We start from the raw sequence: 24264 nt of genomic DNA, 5'->3' as shown, positions 1-24264 counted from the left end.
TTGGTTTGGCAAGACTGGCTTGATCACTGAAAGGGTAAATTGAGTTCCTCAGAAGTCAGATGGTGGTTGGAGGGAGACTCAGCACGATCCTTGTGTACATGTAAGTGCCTGTGGGAGCTTGGATATGGGACGTCTCTCAGAATGCTTACCTGCATTATGTTTCTCCTGCTGCAGGATGATATCCTTTGCCTTGAAATAAAAGCTTTATTTGCATATGCTCTGTGGAGTCTGGTAAGTCCTTTCAAATTCATAAACTGAGCAAAACTTTGTAATGAACTATATAAAGAACTGCAGTATGGTTTTATTATTTATTGAATGTTTTATGCTTCAGGTGAATCTTAAAGGTAGACTAATACAATTTTTTCCATGTCATATCTTTAAGATACTGTATTGACTTTTACTTATGTAAGATTTTATTGACACTTAACAGAATTAAAGTTTCCCAACCTTGGTTTATTTCTTAATAAGTAGATTAGACTGTACCAATTAATAAGCTTTAGGAAATAAATTTTAAAATATCATGTCCTTTAATGGACATCTATTGATTTTAACCATCTATCACGTCTATCTCCTTTGAGAACCATCTGATTTTGATGAAGGTGACAATCAGAAAAATCTCACTCTGACTGACACACACATACCCAGGATTAGAGGGGAGATCCTGTGGTGCCCTGAACCAGCAAATCATAGAATCATTATGATTGCTTCAGGGTAAATATGTGAGCCATTCCAGGACTATCAAGTTCTTCCCTCCTAAATTATGAAAGCTTGTCTGTCCTAGGAGACAAACAGGTAAAAAGAGAAAAGCGGAACTCACCCTTAGGCTTACCATATGAAATACAGCATTTATAGCCCACCAAGATGAAATGACTTTGCAGTCAGTAGATGGAACAAATACTGCTTTATTTCCACAGATTCACAAAACTTTACACCTTAAAAATCACCTTGTTCACCTTAGATGACACTAAGTCCCAGAGAATAGTAATTACCTCCACAAAGTTATTTCACACATAGCAAAGCTAGAGTTACATTCCAGGTTGTCTGATTGCCAAAGAAATGTTCTCTGCAATTCATAAAAACTAGATTAAAGGGAGCTATCACTGTTTTAGTCAAAAATCACCTGTTAAGTATTTCAGACACACGAATGAAAACATTTTGAAAAAATGTAACTATCAACCATCTTTATATGCATTGTAAAGTTATCCAACATTATATCAAAAAATTATCTTAAATGAATTCAAATTATTTTCCTTTACTGGACATCTGATCGTTACTATCTAGATAACTGCTGTGCCCCTCAGAAGAAGAGTCCGGCAAACAACTTTAGCTATGAAAGATATCATCCAAGGGTAACTGGAACATAATAGCTAACACATCTGGAGAACTATCTTACGATTCAGTTATAGTTCAAGCCCATCATTCCCCAAAGTGTATTTCATAGAACACTAGAGAACCACAAGATGTCCTCCAAATAAAAGATACTAAAGTCAAATAAGTTTGTGAAAAGCCACGTAAAATAAATGCATTTGTAAACCATATAAATAATATATATAGGGATGTACCTATATGTGTGTACGTGTATATACATATATACTCTTAGAAATTCATAGCACACATTAAAGGTTATGAAGTATTACAGTGAAGAAAATGCTCAATTTTAATTCAGCATTTCCTAATCTTCAACTATAACATGCTTTTCCACCAAAAAATTCATTAACGTAAGAAAAATTTGTATCGTGAAATATATTTTGGGGAACAATACTCTAATCTAAAAATCTTTTGGTACTATCCTATCAAATAAATACCAGACCCAGATTTATAATTATTATAATCACATATGTATAGCACATCACAGTTTTCAGGTACTTTCACTTATATTTTGTTTATTTGATCCAGGATATAGAACAGTGCCTATCACATGGTAGCCCCAATATTTGCTGAATTTAAGTAAAAATAATCCCCACAACAACCATGTCAGAAGGCTAAATTCATTTATTATCCCCATTTATAATTGAGGATGTTGAGGTTCAGAAATATTAACTGACTTCCCAAAGGCCACAGACCTAGAAACTAGGGAACCAGGGCTTGACCACAAATCTTCTGACTTTAAAACCCCATGTTAGGTTGATTACGTCTTCTGAACAAATTCTTCAAGGACATCTCAAGCTATTCCTTACCTTGAACATCATGTAATAAAAGTACTGGCAGAAGTCTTAAAGTGCAATCATTTCCTGACTATCAAGGTAATGCTTACAAATGCTTTTTAAGAAGAAGATACCCAACCATTAAATGGGTTTAAATATAAAAAAAATCAAAATGGACAAAATTTTAAGTCTAGTATATTTAAAGTAATTTACCATAACTGTTAGAAAGTAAAAGCAAGAGACCACAACAGAAGACACTAATGAGAAAATAACCCTAAATTTCAATCCATCAAAGCAGACATTTAGTACACCCAAATTATACACCACAAGTATGGTTATATATGGAATATATGACACCTTGTTACGGCATGAAAAACACATTTTTCTAGTTTAATGTATAAAAATGTATTTAGTTTTGTCACTGAAATCAGTTATTAACATAAACTTAACTCTGGCAGGTTACCTACCCTTAGCAATAAGCAGTAAACATTATTACTATTGAAAATAATTCATATTTTATTAAGAGTACTTCTGATCATATACATTTTTAGACTGCTATTATATGCAATAAATGCCATCCTACTTTTTCACACCTGCCACAGAAAAAACTTATTTACACTTTATTTGGATTCTAATTTTGAAAAGAACATATTACTACAAATATTCTCTTATTCATTTAAAAATAATTTTAGCTAGTGACTTTGCTAAGATACTACAAACTCTATAGAAACTTTATGCCACTTCTGAAAATCTGCTCTCAAAGAGCTAAGATTTTGGCATAAGAAGGGATCAAGATTAAACAAGAAAGTCAACATTTGGCAATTATCACAGTAAAGTTAATCCAGCCAAGAAACAACAATGGGTGCTAAAAACAGAGGGTATAATTTTGAGGAGGAACAGTATGTTGATACAGTCTCAAAGTACTGCCTTCAAATCAAAATATTTACTGATTACAAATACAAGTTAAAATAGTTATCAATTTCAAAGGGAAAACGAATGCTGTAATAGAGAGCTCTAACAGAAGTTTAATCAAGGGACCAAGGTATAAGATACCATCAATGTGGACAAATCAAACACAAGTTCCACTTGGAAGGCAGCAGAAAGAAAGCAAACCTTTTGAGAGAGTGCAATCTGAATCTAAGCATGAAGAAACATCAGACAAAACTAAATGCAGGCATATTCTATAAAATAACTAACCTACAATATTCAAAATTTGTCAGTTATGAAAATCAAGAAAAGGCTCAAGAACTGTTCCAGTTGGAAAGACACTGAAGAAACATGACAACTGAATATAATCTGCATATAGACCCTTTTGATAAAAGGCAAAAGGTGGTGATACAGGAGAATGTTCTTATTTGTAAGAAATAGATACTGGAATATTTGGGGGTGACTGAGCAGTATGTCAACAACTTACTCTCAAACAGTTAAAAAGAAAAAAAAGCACCATTCTTACATAAAAAGATAAAAATTTAGATAAACTTAAAACTGCAAAACCAATGTCGTATATTTCTATCATCTTTGATACTAGTTTCATTTTCTCCTGGATTTGAAATGAAAGGTTTGAAACTAATTACCTACTTTTTGTTTTTCAGGATTCTTAGGATGTAGAGGTCTTAGGAGATCCTAAAATTTAAGGGAGTTCCTAGGAGTATCACCAAGACTAGAGAACTAGGCACTAATAAAAAATGAAAATATATTAAGAAAAACTGGAACCTTAATCATTAAGGGCTATCCTCTGGATGCACACATAAATAGACCTGTTGCAAATTTAAAACAGTTTTCCTGGAAGACTGCTACCACAAAGCAATGGTAAAGTATATCACAATGTGTGGCTTTAAGAATTACTATTTTTTTCTAGAAAACAACTCTAAAAACCCATCCTGACACAGGTAGATAAACCGTTAATTTTACTGTTTCTTTAATTTCTATGTTGCAATAATTTAGATTAATATTTTTTTAAAGTAGGAACTGATCATTTTGAAGCAAACAATAAAATATTAGCAATACTACAGGATATTCTTCAATATACTACCAAAAAAGAACAATTCCTTTAATCTCCCTAAATTCACTGGTTAAGAATCTCTTAGGGTGGTTGGAGAATGCAGATTAATAAAGAAATACAAATTCCTAAGCTTCATTCAAAACTCAAAGAAGGCCTTCATAATCTCTTCATAAACACCCTAATAAAACCTTCTTAAGAGGTTCTGTCAATAGAGCTTGCGCAGAAAAGAATTAACACAGCAAGCTTGAGACTGCTATCCCTAGAAAGGTTAGCTTGCAGGGTTAGCTCTTGGTTGGCATCTGGTAACTGGCTTTTGAGATGGTTTCCACAATTCTGATTCTGATAAGGGTGACACAGTGTGCCTAAGCTGTCTGTATGAACAAAACAATTTATGATGATCCCTGCTTTCTTTCTGGGCATCTGAAATTTTGGTATGCGCTAAAGCAGAAAGTGTTGGTGGAGAGACTCCAATAAAAACTCTGAACCCCTGGACTCATATGAGGTTCCATGTTAGACAACATTTCCACATATCTGGTAACAACTCATTGCTAGAGCAAGTAAACATGCCCTGTGTCACTTCACTGGGAGAGGGCTATTGGAAGCTTCCTCCAGACTTTACCTGATGTACCTTTTCGCTTTGTTGATTTTACTCTTCATCCCTTTGCTGAGTCCTGGGAGTCTCACTAGTAAATCATCAAACTTGGGGTGACCTTGGGAACCTTTGACATAATTCTTCAATGCATAAAATTACCTTATGTAGAGTTCAAAGTGTTTCAGTACACACACACACACACACACACACACACACACACACACACACAAGCTGCACACACACAAGCTGCATGCAACTTGCAAGTGATAACTTTAAGATGAGAAAGGCTTAAAGTAAGTCCTATATCTTTCACAAAATTATTCACTTTTTCGACTACTGGACAAACAATATTCAGAAGACAATGTGCCATTCATTTTCTCAAAGTTCAAATTTGAAGTATCAACTGTAAATACACTTAGAGAGTTTATTAGCTGGTTGTTACATTTTATTTCCATATGTGTATATATTTTTAATTTCCTTAAAAAAAACCCTCATCCTTATCCTCAAAAACAAAACAAAAAATCCAAATTCAACAGTTTAATGTACACAATTTTTGTAGCGTTTAAAGGGATACATTCTTACCATGTGGAGTGATTGTCTGTACAGGTTTAGCTGGGGACCTCACATTCCATATAGTCAAGGTGCCGTCTGAATGACTGCAAATAAACTGTTTTCCCTCATGATGCCAAGCAACAGAGTGAATAGCCTATAGAAGAGGGGTGAAGAATTCCATTTTTAGAAACAAAATCTCAACACCAAGCTATACACAATCAATATTATAATTTTCAACTTTAACCTTTTCCTATTTTCCAAGTTAAAGTCAACATGTTACAACCTTTACATTCCCATTAGCCCTCTTATAATGCAAATGAAATTTAATACGGTATTGACACTGTTTTAATTCTTTTTATTCCTTAAGCCAGCATGAGGATGATATAATAGTGATATATGTATTAGCAACACATTCATGAAAACAATGTATTCTTATAGTTTCTCAGAAAAAACTATAGCTAAACTTAAATTATCAAGTAGTTACAATCAATATCCAATCAGAAAAAAAACTGGTTGCATTGATTAGAACAGATTTTTTTTTTAACAGATTCTTTTTCTTTTAAATTTTTTAACGTTTTTTATTTATTTTTGAGACAGAGAGAGACAGAGCATGAATGCGGGAGGGTCAGAGAGAGAGGGAGACACAGAATCGGAAACAGGCTCCAGGCTCTGAGCTGTCAGCACAGAGCCCGACGCGGGGCTCGAACTCACAGACCGCGAGATCGTGACCTGGCTGAAGTCGGCCGCTTAACCGACTGAGCCACCCAGGCGCCCCTAGAACAGATTTTTTAAATCAACTAAAACTCTAAGACAGAAACATAGATTTGGAACTAAGATCAACTAAAAAAAAAAACCTCAGACTGAGCTCCAACATGTTACCCATCTCTCACAGTAATGAGGTGATTTTTAAAATCTGAAGAGACCCTTTTTTGATTAGAAAGTTATTTTACACCTCTGAGCCACTTAAAAACAATCTGAGAAATATTTTTATATGACCAAAGTATGTAACCTTTCAATTTTTGTTCTAATATTATTCTGCCTGCAAAAAAAAAAAAAAAAAAAAAAAATTAAAATCACTCTCCTAGGTCCTCTTTAAATAACTTCTCAACTCAAGTTGATAACACTCCTAGTTCTTAATGGTCAATTGACTTTAAAAGCTGCCCTAGTGGAATATGGCAGAACTGCTGAGTGCAGCACAAAACCACATAACTGAAACTTAAGAGCTCCACTCATATACAGGTCAACGTTTACTATTATCTCATTCGATTTAATCTTGAACTATTTTAAACTATCAACGTTTACTATCATCTCGTTCAATTTAGTTTTTAAAATCTGCTCTGACTTTAATGTAGAAAATAGATTTATAGGTCAAAACTTTCAATGAAATTATAGGAACCTTCTATTAAAAATATTTTTTTATACTTTCAACAAGATCTTGATCATTGAGCCACATGCTGCTTATAAATAAAAACTTAAAAAACTATGAAAAAATAGACACAAAGTATGCTGCTATGAAAACAAAGGAAATGCTCTTTTAGTTCTGCTTACAAAGATACCACGCAAATATCAATAAAGTATTCCAAGTATTACTATAGTTTCTCAATGTCATCTGCTATTTAAGTAACTGAAAGCATCAATACGAAGACATGACATTTTATCTTAAAAACAAGAAAAACCACTTATACACCTCCTAGCTCTAGTCATTGAATTAGAAATCATGACCCTTACTAATCCCCAGATGACAGTTACTGGATACCATTCCACACTGACTGAGCCACATTTCATAAGAAAAAAATCCTAAGTTTGAAACAAAAATATGCAAAATTAATAGTTACACTTTGTTAATAATGGCAGGGAAGCTATCCATGACTATTATCACCAAAGAATTCAGGAACCAAAAGGAGGAGGTTCACTGACCAAAAATGGAACAATCTGAAAATCAGTAAGAATAGTAACTTCAACACGTCAAAGGAGAGCAAACATGTTTAAATCCTTAAGTACATAGTGAAACTAGAAGCAAGAACAAATTGGTCATCATTGAGATTATTAGAGAACAACCCCTTTAGAGTAAATATCGAAGTAAAATGAGAGAATCATTGATGCTTTTCTTAAGAACTGTACTACTATTAACCGAATAGTAGATGAGAAGAAGTTTCTCTTTACACTCAAGTGTCTGAGTTAATAAGTAGAGGAGGAATTACAGAATTACACCTTCGTTTTGCAACCTCTATCCATTAATAAATCTAGGCCTTGAACAACACTGCCTGCTCACCTCACAGATACTAACACTCAACCTAACAGAAAAGCATCAGCATCATTTATGAAGAAGTCTCGCTAAAAATGAAAAATGAATCTGAATTCGATCAAGCCTCAGCATACTATCCATTTTATAGGAAATCTAAGGGCAAAAAAAAAAAAAAAAAGTTAAACACAAGAGGGACGGGGCCAGAAAAATCTAGTCTTTGGGAGACTCTACCTTTAACAAATAAGTGGCCATAAAGAAGGAATGCAGGGGTGCCTGGGTGGCTCAGTCGGTTAAGCGTCCGACTTCGGCTCAGGTCATGATCTCACAGTCTGTGAGTTCAAGCCCCGCGTCGGGCTCTGTGCTGACAGCTCAGAGCCTGGAGCCTGTTTCCGATTCTGTGTCTCCCTCTCTCTCTGCCCCTCCCTTGTTCATGCCCTGTCTCTGTCTCAAAAATAAATAAACGTTAAAAAAAATTTAAAAAAAAAAAGAAGGAATGCAGTAAGGAGGGAAGGCAAAAGGTGAGGAGAGGCCTACAGTTTGTGAGACTTAAAAGACATTGGTCAACCACAATCAATCTTTATTTGGATCTTTTTTTTTTTTAATTTTTTTTTTTAACGTTTATTTATTTTTGAGACAGAGAGAGACAGAGCATGAACGGGGGAGGGTCAGAGAGAGAGGGAGACACAGAATCTGAAACAGGCTCCAGGCTCTGAGCGGTCAGCACAGAGCCTGACGCGAGATTCGAACTCACGGACAGCGACATCGTGACCTGAGCCGAAGTCAGACGCTTAACCGACTGAGCCACCCACGCGCCCCTTTCTTTGGATCTTAAAACAAGTGAAATTATACTTGTCTACAGTTTACTATGACTTGTATATAATAAAAAAAATAGGATACATTTATTAATTTGCTGGTAAATGACAGAATACTTCTAGGAGAACCAACGAGATAAACAGCTAACACTAGTCCCAGGGGTAAAGGGATTAGAAGGCCAAAAGACAGGGGTGGAGAAGAGATTTTTTTGTTTTTTAAATCTTTTAAGCTATGTGATTATCTGTTTTATATATTTAAAAAGTGTTACAAAGGTTGCCTCAACTAAAATCACCAATTAAGTTCTTAGAGAAGCTGTTCTGAACTAGAAAAATGACAAAAATAACGTTTGAGTAGCAAAACTAATGTTATTACCTCATCATACGTGTATCTGTAGTCGGCTTTCTTTGATTTGAGGTCCCATAACACCACTGTTCCAGACTCGAAGCCAATCAAAAGCTGTAATAAAAGAAAATGCCACATGACCTAGGAATGGTATTATGTGAAACATTTATTTGGTGGCAATAAAGATAAATATTATCATTCACGTTTTAAGTATAAAATTATAATTGAACATCTTCATTGCTAATCATATGAATGATGAGGATACTGCACTGCAGTATATATTATATATATATTAATATTATATATTACATATATGTTTGATGATTAGTGACTCAACATATATAACTAGTTATTGAGAAAGAAAACAGTACCATTTTGAAGTCCGGTGTGTACATTTTCATTAATTAATATAACAATAAATTACTAACTAAAAATTAACATTTGTAGGTGCTTTAGAGTTTACAAACTCTCCTAATTCAACACATTTTAGATAATCTCACTTACTCATCTATCTATTGATAAGTTCCAAGTTCTATCCAGCCTAGATCCTTCCCATGAGATGCAGACTCATAATTCCAGTGGTCACGGCTCCCTTTACTAACGCCGTAAGAGCCTCAAAGTAAACGTGTCCAAAAGTGAATTTGTTATTTTCCCCCTACACTGTGTCTCTCTCTCTATTTCCTGTCTTAATGTTCATTAAGTTGCTCTAACAAACACCTGGAGGATCATCCCTAACTCTAGTCTCCCTCATTAGGGAAAATCATCCGGTGATTTTAAAATTACGTTCTATTATCTCTCCACTTTCCCACACCTCCAATACCTCTCTCCTGGTTCAAGACACAAAGTTCTTTTTTCTGGTCTCCCCAGTCTCCCGACCCCAGTTTTGCTCCTTTTTAAACTCATTCCCTATTGTAGCTAGTGTTTTAACAGTTCTAAAACGCAAACCTGATTATGGAAATACATGCTTTTATTTAAACTTTTTTATTGTCTTACCATTACTTTTAGGATAAAGTCCAAACTGAGTAATATGACCTATAAGATTTACTATGGTGTGACTGCTGCTTACCTCTCCAGCTTCGTCCCTTGTCACATCCCTCTTACCCAATACACTCCAGCACATCTCTCTGTTCATGCTCTCTCACCTTTGCTGCCTTCCCACCTGGGCCACATTTCAATGTCTCCCTCTTTGCCTGACCAATCCTACTAACATCTAGATGTTGTTTTAGCTATTACTTCCTCTGGGAAGCGTTCCTTGACCTACCAAATGTAAGTCAATCCCATTCCTATGTCCTCCAACAGCACTCTGTACATTTTTTTAATCTGAAGGATTGCTACACAATAGTGGCCTTTTCCTTAGCTGAATTTTCTGACTATAATACTGGTCTATTTAGGCAAGGACTGGTCTTATCTTGTTCACCACCACCATAAGACACTGAGCCTGACTGATATGTTGTAGGTACTTAATATATTTTGGGAGGGAATAAATAAATTCCAGAATGGAATGCATGTTCTTGCTTTACAGACTGTCCACTGTCTATCAAACCTCTTCTGCCCACAACCCCCGAACTTGACTTTTTCAAATCTCAGTATTCCCTTTGCTTGAAACCTCCTTCTCTTTTATTCTCTGAGTGATCTTCTATTCATTTTTAAGTCTCAATTTGGTGATGCTCCCTTGGGTAAGACAACCCCCCATTTCTCTAGATAGACTAAGGTCTTCCTTCTCCTATGCCAACACATGCATTTTCATCTATATGTCTCTAATATCTATTATATTGCCTAGTACACAGAAGACAATAAATATTTGTTTAATAAACACATAAATGACCAGTAGGTAGCTAATAGTTGTAATGTAATCTGGGGATATGAACAAAGTCTGGGGCGGTCCCAATAATTTTAATGAAATAGCAATTTTGTGGGTTTCAGACTTCAGGGGTATCTGGAAGGACAATCACTGAAGCTAACAAACTTTCCCCCACCTTGTCAGGAAGTATAGTTAATTTTGCTAATACAAACTGTTCTTTTCTAGACAATGTGAGATACATACTCCTTCTGGAAAAACTGTATTTGTTTCCTTTACCTTCTAGTCCCTCTAAATACCTTAAGACATGTAACATGGCATTTTCTGAGGGGGAAGTAATAGAGAAACTTCAGGAATAAGAGATGGAAAAGGATAAAAGTTAAGAGTTGATATACAGTGTAAACAGCATGGGATTGCTCAGGACATAGGTCACTTAAGCTCTCGTCTTAGATTTGTTACTTAGTAGCCATTTAACATTAAGTAAGTAATTTTATCCATCCAGATGTTAATAACATAAGAGGGTTATAGTAAGTTTTAACATCTCTAGCCTGCTCTAACATCCTAAGAATGTTAGAAATCTGTGTCAACAGGTTAGACTTTAATCCCCATAATCTCCTAAATATTATAAAAATAGAAGAGGTAACTTAAAAGATATGGTATTTAAACATGGAAAATTCTTTCAATATTAATTCCCACTAGAATCTTTTCTCAGAGATGTTAATTTACATATTGTTGAGCAGTTTCCTTTTATTTTCTTCTCTCCTAAAAAAATTACTGGGTACACTCACTATGAATGGGACTCTCTGCAACATCAATAACTCTGGGGATGGAATCAGAATGATCAGTATTCAAAATTCCAGCTCTATCGCTATCTAGCTTTGTATCTCTGGAACACATAATCACACCAAGTGTCTGCCTCAGCATCTGTAAATTCGGGAAGACAACTAACTTACAAATTGTTAAGAGGATTGAATAAAATAGTGCATATAAAGTAGAAAGCACGGTGCCCAAAATAAAGCACAATTCAGTAAGTGGCAGTCATTACTGTTACTATCCTAAGTAAGTTTACACTAACGCCTAACCTTCCCTAGCCAAGGCCTTTGCTTACTGTGGTGGCATCTCCTATAAGGTTAGCTTTGAAGGAATCTGCCCCGTGGCCTTTCTTTAGTGACACAATGTTACAAAGATCTTTGGAAACAGCAGAAGAGTCACTGATACAAAGTGGGCTTTTCTATTAGAAATCAAAGGTTAGACAATATAAACTAGTCTAGTACCTTAATATTTCAACAACGTTTAGATGAGATTAACTCTGGAAACTAAGGAGAATAACATAATGCCAGGTTTCAAAAAGTGAGGATGATACAAGCAGCTATACGTAATTTATTTATACAATAAATTAAGTATACACTGAGGAATTACTATTTCTATGTCAGGTGCTATGGGAAACATAAACCTTTGTAAATCTCTCTATGCTCAAGGGGTCTCTTGAGTGCAGGGGACGTGAGATATGCACATATTTCTAATACATGGCAATATGTGACAAGTACTGTAAAACTTGCACAACTAAGGTGCTAATGGATTTGAAAGTGAGAGAAAGCATTTTTAGTCAGGATTAACAGCAAAGATATCATGAAAGATATATATTTAATCTAAGCCTCAAAATGTGGGTACGAATTCAGCAGACAGCATTCAGTGGAAAAGCACTGCATACAAAGGGACTCCCATACAGGAGGCAGGTAGGCAGCAAAGAACAGCTCACATCTGGGAAACAATAACTATTTGCTTCAGCAGAGCATTCAGGTGAAGGTGTTATGAAAGACAGTGGAACCTAGGAGCTATGCTTTAAGGAAACTGTATCTTGTTAGATACTGCAGAACCACTGAAAGCTTTTCAACAAGGAGAGCAATAACATTAAAACAGCATTCTAGGAAGACTGATCTGGAAACGACTCATGAATGGGTTGGAACGCTTGAACTACAGTGGCCGTAATGAGGCTGAATAAAAAACAGACACTGCAAAGAAATGATTGAAATGACTTAGTGACTGAATCCAGAAAGAAGGGAGGGAAGTTTTCAATTCTCTTTCCATGCCTCCCACCTAAAGGCTTCTAAACAAGTACCTTGTATCAAAGAAAATAAAGTGTAGATATAGGTTACTGTAACTTGCTTCCTGTGAAGTTTCTCTCAAAGCGTACATTTGTATGATTACAAGCTAACTCCAAACAGTAGAGCTATGCCTTTGTTTTCCCAGTAGCAAATAAAAGAATAGTGTTATACAACACACAGGCTAGACCACTCCCATTAGTTGAGGAAAGGAAAAACCTTCACAAAATCTAGAAGTTTCATTTCACTGACTTTTGATAGTGATAAACTTCCTGGCATTTATGTAGGATAATATCATAAAATTATTTAAGTAAGAGATTCATGGAAAATGAATTTTTATTTTTAAATGTATTAACAAATCTAAACAATAGCTAGATACTGACTATATGAAACTGGTTTTGAGTATAAAAAGTGAAGTAATATTTTAAAAAATCTCTACATGGGGCGCCTGGGTGGCGCAGTCGGTTAAGCGTCCGACTTCAGCCAGGTCACGATCTTGCGGTCTGTGAGTTCGAGCCCCGCGTCGGGCTCTGGGCTGATGGCTCGGAGCCTGGAGCCTGTTTCTGATTCTGTGTCTCCCTCTCTCTCTGCCCCTCCCCCGTTCATGCTCTGTCTCTCTCTGTCCCAAAAATAAATAAACGTTGAAAAAAAAATTTAAAAATCTCTACATTATTAATCTAAGCTATCTATGAAGAAAAATTGAAGAGTGAGGAGTACAGAGACACCTCTAACATAAGGCATTATGTGATAAATGCTACAAAATTTGTATAATTAAAGTGTTAAAAAATAATTCTAAAGCAAAAGAAAACAGTTTTTCCCAGATTTCCACAAAATCTTAATATGCCAAAAATAACTTTGAATTGTACTTATTACATTTTATTTGTCTTAGGGTTTTTTTGTGTTCTTTAAAATTATAAATGATTCTAATTCTTGTTCTTCATAATATTTAAATAAACCAGTAACTGTCTATGATGGACAACATTTGTTAGAAATGTCAACTTTGCAAGGTAAATACATGTGGCACTAGAACAGTTTGCATTTTTTTTTAAAAAATACCAAGATCCATGCATTTAAGTAATAAGTCATTTTTTAGGAAAAAACTCTACCTTTCCTTCATCCATTGGGTTATCACTTATATGGACAACCGGTCCTGGGTGAGATTTAGATGACCTAAAAAAGAAAAGTTAGCAAGACTTTTTTTTCTCAATTAAAAATTTCAATACAACTATATATTCATTATAATGAAACCAATGAATGGACGATAAAGATGTATTTATAAAGGGTGAGAACAATTCAGTAAGTAATAGGTAAGAAATGTATAGTTCTTAATATGGATCAAAATAGCAATCAGAGGAAAATTTGGGTGGGGGATGAGTTAAATAGGTGATGGGGACTGAAGGGCCACTTGTGATGAGCACTGGAAGTGCCCAATTACTATACTGTGTAGCTGAAACTAATATTACACTGTATGTTAAGTAACTGGAATTTAAATAAGAACTAAAAGAAAACATAGCAATCAGAGGAAAAATAGTGACATTGATACAAATCCACAAAATTTACAAGTACACTTTCTGTATAGGGATATTCAATTTAGTATTTTAGCACAAAAAAATCTATTCTCATGGTAGAATTCTCAGAATTAATAAAGTAAGCATCATCTAAAATATTGCTATCTTATTTTACTCAACTCTAGCCTCCAACTGGGGCATCCATAGTTCCATAGTTCACCCACAAAAAAATAGGAAAAATTCTATTACTTTTTTTTAAATTTTTTCTTTTAACATTTATTTATTTTTGAGACAGAGAAAGGCAGAGCATGAACAGGGGAGGAGCAGAGAGAGAGGGAGACACAGAATCTGAAACAGGCTCCAGGCTCTGAGCTGTCAGCACAGAGCCCGACGCAGGGCTCAAACCCACGGACCGTGAGATCGTGACCTGAGCTGAAGTCGGACGCTTAACCGACCAAGCCACCCAGGCGCCCCTCTATTATGGTTTTTAACACAACAACAAAACTAATGCCACTGTACACGCTCAGAGAAAAAGAAGTCATATAGATAAGAATGGAGCTGAATTTATGCCCATAAGTAGGAATGAGCACCTCCCTATTCATAAATTCCAAGGGTTGAGACACCAGCCCACTTCATGAGACCTTTGTGAAACCATACAGACATCTATCTGCACCAGGCCAACCTAGTGGGTGTTGTGATCAACTCAGAGAACAACCACAAAAACCCACACCTTGGACCAAGGCACTGAGATATGATAACATTACTGCCACAGGAAGAAAAACCAGGCTTAGTACATTATAATAGTTGACCCAGACGTTGCTTAAGAGTGATGCCACAAATTTATCCTTATGTCAAATTCTGTGGAATGCAATAATACAGAACTATTTGTTTAAAAACAAACAAAAGATGGGGCACCCGGGTGGCTCAGTAGGTTAAGCATCCGACTTCGGATCATGATCTCACAGTTTGTGAGTTTGAGCCCCTCATTGGGCTCTGTGCTGACAGCTCAGAGCCTGGAGCCTACTTTGGATTCTGTGTTTCCCTCTCTCTCTGTCCCTCCCCCACTCATGCTCTGTCTCTCTCTCAGAAATAAACGTTAAAAAAATTTTTAAAAACAAACGAAACATCGAAAATGAATTCTGTCAATGTCCATACATTTTTATTTTTGTGTCTAAATAATATGAGAAAAAACCTGAGATAAGATATAAAGATAAGAGTTGGGGCGGCTGGGTGGCTCAGTCGGTTGAGCATCTGACTTCGGCTCAGGTCATGATCTCACGGTCTGTGAGTTCGAGCCCTGCGTCAGGCTCTGTGCTGACAGCTCAGAGCCTGGAGCCTGTATCAGATTCTGTGCCTCCCTCTCTCTCTGGCCCTCCCCCGTTCATCCTCTGTCTCTCTCTGTCTCAAAAATAAATAAATGTTAAAAAAAAATTAAAAAAGATATAAAAATAAGATTCTAAAACAAAGTAGTGCAAAGTTAGTGCTAAAGATCCTTAAGGTCTTACAGCTGAACCCTGTTTTTGTTGCTATTGTTAAATGAAAACAATCATCATTATATCAAAATTAACAAATTGTCAAATTCTGCAATATTGTAAACATTTACATTATATTTGTCAGTTATTTAAACATATCAAGTACTGGTTTAGATCAATGTTTTCTAAACACTGGTGGCAACCCATTAGTGGGTCATGAAATCAACTTAGTGGGGTATGACTAACATCTGAAAGAAAAATAAACAGAAGATAAAAGTACAGAAAAAAAAAATTGGGAGTGTTTTTCACCTAATAATTGTTTCATTAAACTTGTACTACAATTGGTACATACATACACAGGTTTATATATACATATGATCACATATCTGTCTATATGTATACAGAACATTTAAATGTACAAACTGTTAATAGTATAATATTTAGAAAAGGCTAATAAATCTGTGTTTAATATCAAGAATGTCTGACATTTAATTCCACACGGATTTACTCATTAGCTATTATATAAAGATATCATACATGGTCCTGATACTTTCAGATATGGAATATTTGCTCAAACTCACAGTTCAATGGCTTTATTCCACATAATGACGTAGCCTGAGAGTGTGAAGGACTCCACATTGACAATATGTATATTACCTCGTTCAGTGCCCACATAGAGCCACTTACTCTGGAAAGGCAGATGGCAAAATGTAACCCTGCAAGAGAAAATATAACCAAAAAGGAAATTAGAAAAACGTCTGTAACTTTTGTTAATTGTATTAGAGGGTTAATCGTGATGTCTAATTTAGGAAAGGCAAAAATGATATGAAACCAGATTTATCTACTCATTGTGGTTAACATTTTTTTTTTTTTTTTAATTTTTTTTCAACGTTTATTTATTTTTGGGACAGAGAGAGACAGAGCATGAACGGGGGAGGGGCAGAGAGAGAGGGAGACACAGAATCGGAAACAGGCTCCAGGCTCTGAGCCATCAGCCCAGAGCCCGACGCGGGGCTCGAACTCCCGGACCGCGAGATCGTGACCTGGCTGAAGTCGGAGGCTTAACCGACTGCGCCACCCAGGCGCCCCTGTTAACATTTTTTTTAATTTATTTTTTTAAGTTTATTTATTTATTTAGAGAACATGAGTGGGGGAGGGGCAGAGAGGAAAAGATAGAATCCCAAGCAGGCTCTGTGTTGTCAGTGGACAGCCTGACACAGGACTCTATCTGAGATCATGACCTGAGCTGAAATCAAGAGTCAGATGCTTAACTGACTGAGCCACTCAGGTGTCCCTGTGATTAATATTCGACATACAAATTCAACTTATATGTCAAACAGAAGGCCTTATAGTAAATAGACATGATGGCTTGACAGAAAGAAGATGGGTTTTAAAGTTACCATGTGTTTCAAACCTGGCTATGTCATCCACTGTGTTACTTTAGGCGCATCACATATTTAACCATTAAACCACAAACCATTAATACCCACATGACCCTAGGTATTATTACATTCCTCAGGAGTTATTAAACACACTCATCTATCTCAGTACCTGTGCTTACCATTCCTTCCAGGCAAAAGGCTCTTCCCGTTCATATTTTTCTTCTATTCAAGATTCAGTTCAAATACACCTTTATTCAAATTGATAGCCCAATAATTTTTATCTCTATCAGGCTTGCCTTGTTAAGACAGTTAAGGTCTACCTTCTTCAGTAACTTGTAAGCCTTAGGGAGTGCAGAGATCCTCTATACTCACACTTAGACAATGCTCTTCTCCTATGTCATAATGATATGACAGGACTTCATTAACAAATTATAATTTACATGCACGTATTAAGGTTTATTATCATTCCAGTAATTTCAAACACTTTCTATTCTTAGATCATTTGACTTCAAGACAAAGAATGGAAACTATCTTGTCCTTTTTGTAGCACTTATTTTTAGCCCCCCAAAATTAGTATGTTATGAAATCATATAATGCTCATTTTTTTAGCCTACCTATTTATTGTGCCTCTCAAAATATATTCAAATTTTCAATAGAACAGCACTTCAAATAACATACAGTAATAATTAGTACTAGACCATCAATACTGGTACTAGGTTTTAAGCAAGGTATAGCATACACAACATTGTTATTCCCATGAACACAATTTCATTACAGAAAATTTTCAAGATGAAAATACTTATCAAATAAATGTACATGCAACTCATGGTCTACCTCCTAGAGGGAATGTTCATTTAAATAATTATTTAAGGTTCATCATCTGTATTTCTTGTTGAGGGTTTTATATAATAACATGTCATATTTCTAAGGGATTTTCTATATTAAACAAAGCACAAAAATGTCTGTTGCATCAAAAAAACGTTTTATAGTCCCATATGACTTCACAAAATACTAAGCAGTCCACAGTACCTTTCTGAAAACTCCAGGGCCATATAGGTTTCAGAATTCTGAATTTTCTGGATTTCAAAAAAATATATAATGCAAATTTTGTAGATCACCTAAAATGGCACTATCTCACAAAGACATTAAATATTTTTAAGGTATGATTTTTGGCAGTTTTTTTAACTGAGATATAATTCGCATGTAATATTATATTAGTTTCAAATATATACAATGAGTCGATATGTGTGTATATTGCAAGATGATCACAGCAAGTCTAGCTGAAATATTCATCACCACACATATAGTTAGAAATATTTTTTTCTTAGTTTAGAACTTTTAAGATCTCCTACTCTCCAAGCAAGCTTCAAATACATAAAAAGTATTATTAACTATAGTCACTGGCAGTTTCTTAAAAAGTTAAACATATACCTATTGTATTTAGGTATTTACCCAAGAGAAAGGAAAACATAATCTATACAAAACTTGTACACATGTTACAAAACAGCTTTGTAACAGCCAAAAACTGGAAACAATCCAAATGTCCATCAACAGGTAAGTGGTATATACTCATAACAGAATACTATTCAGTAGTAAAAAGGAATAAACTACTCATACATGCAACAGTATTGATGAATATCAAAATCCTTATCATGAGGGAAAGAAACCAGATAAAAAGACATATTGTACGATTCCATTTATATGCAACTTATATGCAATACGAAAGGCAAACTAAACTATTGTAATGGAAAGCAGATTAGTGGTTACCTGCAGATTGCAGGAGCGGAGGCTAGAAATAGAAGAGGGGAGGGATGAGGACAAGGAAATATTTTGGGGTGACGTGTATGTTTGTTATCTTGATTATGGTGACAGTTTCATCCGCGTATGTATGTGTCAATTTATCAAACTGTACACTTTATGTGGAGCGTATTATATGTTTATTATACCCTAAATAAAACGGTTTTAAAATTTTGTATTTTCAGAGATTTATGGATTTAGCGATTATGCATATAGATTGTGATTCTGATAATACATAGGCACAAGCTCTGGAATTAGACTGCCTGTATTTAATTTCCAGCTCTGTTACTTATCAAGCATGAGACTTCTGGTAAACCACTTAATCTCTCAGAACCTCAGTTTCTAAGCAGTAAAGGACATCTACCGGACAGTGTTCCCCTGAGTCTCCAATAAGACAAAGCATGGTATATGCTTAAAATGGGGCCTGAAGCAGAGAAGTGTTCAATAAATGTTAGCTAATTATCACGTGATAGTCTACCAACTAGAAGTTATAGGCAAATTTTAACTACTTAAGCTACATAAAAGTACCAACAGCAAGCCAAATATAAAATGAAAGGTGCAATAATCATAAAAACAACCACTTCATTTGAAATGTGTTATAAACTAAAACATGAATAGAGTTAAATGTTTTGAAAATTCAACAATTTCAAAATAACTAAGCCAAAATAATGATTGGCTCACAAAAAAAAAAAAAAAATCAGAAATATCTAACTTCCCGTCTTTTCCACTATTATGCAATTCTCCTTTATTCTTCACTCTAGAAAAGCAGTAACTAGGGGCGCCTGGGTGGCTCAGTCGGTTGAGCGTCCGACTTCAGCTCAGGTCACGATCTCGCGGTCCGTGAGTTCGAGCCCCGCGTCAGGCTCTGGGCTGATGGCTCAGAGCCTGGAGCCTGCTTCCGATTCTGTGTCTCCCTCTCTCTCTGCCCCTCCCCCGTTCATGCTCTGTCTCTCTCTGTCTCAAAAATAAATAAATGTTAAAAAAAAAAAAATTAAAAAAAAAGAAAAGCAGTAACTAATGACATTGCTAATACAATGACATGACCCATCTTTGATTTTAATGCTAACAAAATTGTTTAAATAATATGCTTAAGAAATTTAAACTTATCTTACGGCCAGAGATTTGTGATGTATTCATACAATATTTTCTGTTACCAGTGCAACAGCATACTGTTTAAGTATTTAAAGAAATAAGTATAAATTTAAAGAATAAGAATAAATAATTAAGAATAAATAAAAAAGAATAAATAAGCCACCTGGGTGGCTCAGTTGGTTAAGCGTACGACTTCGGCTCAGATCATGATCTCACAGTTCATGGGTTCCAGCTCCACATTGGGCTCTGTGCTGACAGCTCAGAGCCTGGAGCCTGCTTTGTATTCTCTCTCTCTCTCTCTCTCTCTCTCTCTCTCTCTGCCCCTCCCCTGCTTATGCTCTGTCTGTCTCTCTCTCTCAAAAATAATTGTTAAAAAAGTTTTTTAAAAAAGGAATAAATTCTTCAATGTTCAGCCAAACATCTAGAACTTTTCCCTAGATTCACCTTTTCAGTATTAGCTACCATCATAAGTTTTTTCTCAATTATAAAACCAACTGACACTGCTGAAAAATTTTAAGCATCTTTGTTTTCAGAAGTGAAAACTACTACTTAACATTTTAAGAAGGGACTTAATTAAAATGTTCACTTAATGATCTGGCACCAAGGCTTTAATATGGTCCCTAGAATGAGTCTTATATAGGAATAATGGGAGTGTATTTGTACAATATACCAAATTTAAAAATTACTCTGTACCATAACTACCCTCATTATTTGACTCATTTGAGAAGGAAGAAAGTCAAGTCGTTTTTATCACAATTAAACTGACAGTTTCTTGATTAGCAAATTTTAACGGCTCTGAATATGTGGGAATAGGAACAGTGAGAAAACTAAAATTCCATGCAACCAAATAAAATACCATGCCACTGATTTAGGGAAAGGCCAACTGGAGCACTTAAAACTATATATACATATTATGTGTGTGTACATACGTACATGTGTGTATGTGTGTATATACATATATAGAGAGAAGAGATTTGTTGTTAATCTTTCTAAGAAAGTGGTCCATGATAGAAATCTACTATTTTTCAGTAAAGTAGTCATGAAACAAATGGCACTGAATAGCTTTCAGACAAACAGATTTCAAATTTAAAGAATCCAGATCAACAGACACAAAGAAACACTGAAAACAGGAAAGTTTCATCAATGAACTAAGTATCACTACATTACTACAGTAATGTCCCTCAAGAGGTCTCTCTCTCTCCCTGTATCCCGCCCCTTGTATGGTCTCTCCCAACACTGACTCTAGGATCTTGTGACTTCCATTGGCCACTGAGACACGGGCAGCTGTGCCACAAGCAGGAATTTGAAAAGCACTTGCACACTTGGCCTTGACCTGTTTCTTGTGCTTTTAGAACCCAGGTGCCGTATGATGAAGCCCAGTGTAACCTGTTGGGAAAATCTGGCCCAGCCCACAGCCAGCACCAACCACCAGACATGTAAGGCAAGCTAGATCACCCAACCCAGTAGAGCAGCCAGATAACTGTGGTTGCATAAGTAACTACAGGGAAAGACTGCTTCTGCTAAGCCCGACCCAAGTGCTGACCCACAAAATTATGAGCAAACAAAATGGCTGTTATTTTAGCTTCTCAAGTTTTGGGATGTTTTGATATGCAGCAATAGGTAAGTGACCTGTTATTTAGTACAATCCACTCAAATAAAATCTTTTTACTTGAAAAGCTATAAAAACATAGAGGAAAACAAATTCTCCTATTTCTAGAATTAAATTAAAAAGACCCCAAGAAAATTTTAAGAATGCCAACAGTGCATTTATCATGAAGCTCAAACATTACCTTTGACTGAAATTAAATTCCTAACTATTGTTGTTCATATGCTTTTATTATCAAGATTTTTTTTAAATTAAAAAAAAATTTTTTTTTAACGTTTATTTATTTTTGAGACACAGAGAGACAGAGCATGAACAGGGGAGGGGCAGAGAGAGAGGGAGACACAGAATCTGAAACAGGCTCCAGGCTCTGAGCTGTCAGCACAGAGCCCGACGCGGGGCTCGAACTCACGGACTGCGAGATCGTGACCTGGCTGAAGTCGGACGCTTAACCGACTGCGCCACCCAGGCGCCCTTAAAATTTTTTTAAATGTTTAACTTTTATTCTGTTTTGAGAGACAGAGAGAGACAGAATGTGAACGGGGGAGGGGCAGAGAGAAAGGGAGACACAGAATCTGAAGCAGGCTCCAGGCTCTGAGCTGTCAGCACAGAACCAGATGCGGGGCTCGAACCTGCAAGATGTTGATTATGACCCGAGCCAAAGTTGGATGCTCAATCAACTGAGCCTTCCAGGAGCCCCAAGTGTTTATTTTACTTTTGAAAGAGAGAGAGGGAGAGTATGAGCAGGGGAAGGGCAGAGAGAGACTGGGAGACAGAGGATCTGAAGCAGGCTCTGTACTGACAGCAGAGAGCCCAATGCAGGACTTGAACTCACAAACGGTGAGATCATGACCTGAGCCGAAGTTGGACGCTTAACAGACTGAGCCACCCAGGCGTCCCAAGATTTTTTTTCAATGTTTATTTCTTTATTTTGAAGGACGGAGAGAACATGGACATGAGCACATGGGGGACAGGCAAAGAGAGGGAGAGAGAGAATCCCAAGCGGTGTCTGTGCTGTCGGCACAGAGGCCGATGCAACACTCTACTTCACAAACCCATGATGAGATCGTGACCTGAGCTGAAATCAAGAGTTGGGCATTTAACTGATTGAGCCACCCAGGCGCCCCTTATTATAAAGATATTTATTTTAAGGTGATATAGACCATAATAGATGACAGTGACTTCAGTTTTTACTGATACCAGGAGAGCAAGTAAACTTTATGTGCTGACATATTAAAGCATAATGTTATAGTGAAGATAACTAAAATGACATAGTTGAGACTCATGTGAAAAACATTAAAATTCAGTAAACAGTAAGGTCAGATATTATGAAGAGTGGTATATTAAATTGAGCCTGAAAATGTACCTTAAAATAAATATGGAGCCAAAAAAAAAAGCGTGACTGAAACAAATGTATTCGAGACATACCGATGTTCAAGTTGAACTCCCTCAGAACGTCACTAAGTAGAGTTATATTCTAATTCCCTACACAGCACTTAAACACAGATACAGTTATTCTATACAAAGTGTTACTAGGAACACAGTAATTTCTGTATATACTTAAGGGACTTAAACAACTTGTAACATATTAAGTGGCAGGAAGTAATACATACATCTTATTCTCTATTTAGCTTTAGCAGCAGTCTGTCAAGTGTTATATAGTCAACAAGCACCAAATCTGGAAGATTTAACTATCATCAATCTTAACAGAAGAACACAGTCTAAGTAATGTTAAAATTAATCATCTATAAATAAGTGTATAAACACAAATTTGTATTTAAGCCATAAAGACATATGAACCAATAAGCTCATCTACATGCCTATATCACCATAAAATTAGCTCAACATGACAGGAAATACGTCATCACTTCTATATTCTTAGCAAATCTTTTACTAAATAAGTACTTAATTCATTAAATAAACAAATTAACTACATAAAATGTGAGAACTTATTATGTTAATAAAATAATCAAATATTCCTGAGTTGCTCCCTCTGTATCCTCATGACTTAGGCCTAATTTAAACCATTATTACTGACTGTCGAATCAATTTCTAGCTGCCTCGAGAGTTACCTTTTCAAAGACAAGAGAAATCATATCATTATCTTACTTAGAAGACTGTAACAGCTTCCTATCTTCTACCATAATGCTTCCTAAACAATATTTAGTGACACTTGGTGGTACATGTATCTGGGAAAACGGTGTAGAGTTACAGTGGGGATTTGGTCAACTAGCACTCGGCAGCCTCTTCCACATTCTCCTATATGCCTTCCTGTACCACAGATGCTAGAAAGCTAAAATTTCTATTTCCCAGACTCTTCCATGGCTAGAGTTATAGATGAGACTAAGTTTCTACAAACCTGAGATTTGCAGGTAGAAGTGAGGCATAGACCATATTTCTGTTGCTGTTTCTGCTGACAAGGATATTCAAGGAAACCTGAAGGCAAGAGGTACTTATGGCAGCAGTGGGGACCAGCCACAGTATTGTCTGTGCTAAGAGGCAGGTGTAGGGCAGTAATTTTTTAACACAACAGTTCTAGAACCCTTCTCAAAGTTTTATAAACTGCTACATATCCTGAAATGAATCCCTTTATGCTTAATGCCTACAATGGTTTCTATTCCTCCACTGAACCCTTATTCATTAACCAAGATATGTACCAATCTGCAATACCCACTTATAATGTATCTTGTTCATATGTTATTCATTTAATGATTTAAAGTTGAATAAAGATTGAGAATATACATTTCTTATGTTTCCATAAAAGGACTTTCATGAATAGACCTTTTCTATCTTTCTAAAGTTAACCTCTCTGGACCACAC

At 35.8% G+C, this 24264-nt stretch overlaps 1 protein-coding gene across 3 annotated transcripts in view; it reads right to left on the bottom strand.

Annotated features, from left to right (window-relative positions):
- Positions 1-24264, bottom strand: part of STXBP5 (syntaxin binding protein 5) — a 174423-nt gene that overhangs the window by 102900 nt on the left and 47259 nt on the right. For all 3 annotated transcript variants that reach the window (XM_047858198.1, XM_047858199.1, XM_047858200.1), the window contains exons 5-8: positions 16152-16286; positions 13697-13760; positions 8721-8804; positions 5321-5444 (exon numbers count right to left, since the gene is read on the bottom strand). In XM_047858198.1, coding sequence (XP_047714154.1) covers positions 5321-5444; positions 8721-8804; positions 13697-13760; positions 16152-16286 — 407 coding nt within the window. The remainder of the gene's footprint in view (positions 1-5320; positions 5445-8720; positions 8805-13696; positions 13761-16151; positions 16287-24264) is intronic.

Source organism: Prionailurus viverrinus, chromosome B2 (assembly GCF_022837055.1).
Source record: "Prionailurus viverrinus isolate Anna chromosome B2, UM_Priviv_1.0, whole genome shotgun sequence".
Taxonomy (NCBI): Eukaryota; Metazoa; Chordata; class Mammalia; order Carnivora; family Felidae; genus Prionailurus; species Prionailurus viverrinus.
Note: the sequence above shows the minus strand (reverse complement) of the source record. Positions and strands in the feature narration are given on the sequence as shown.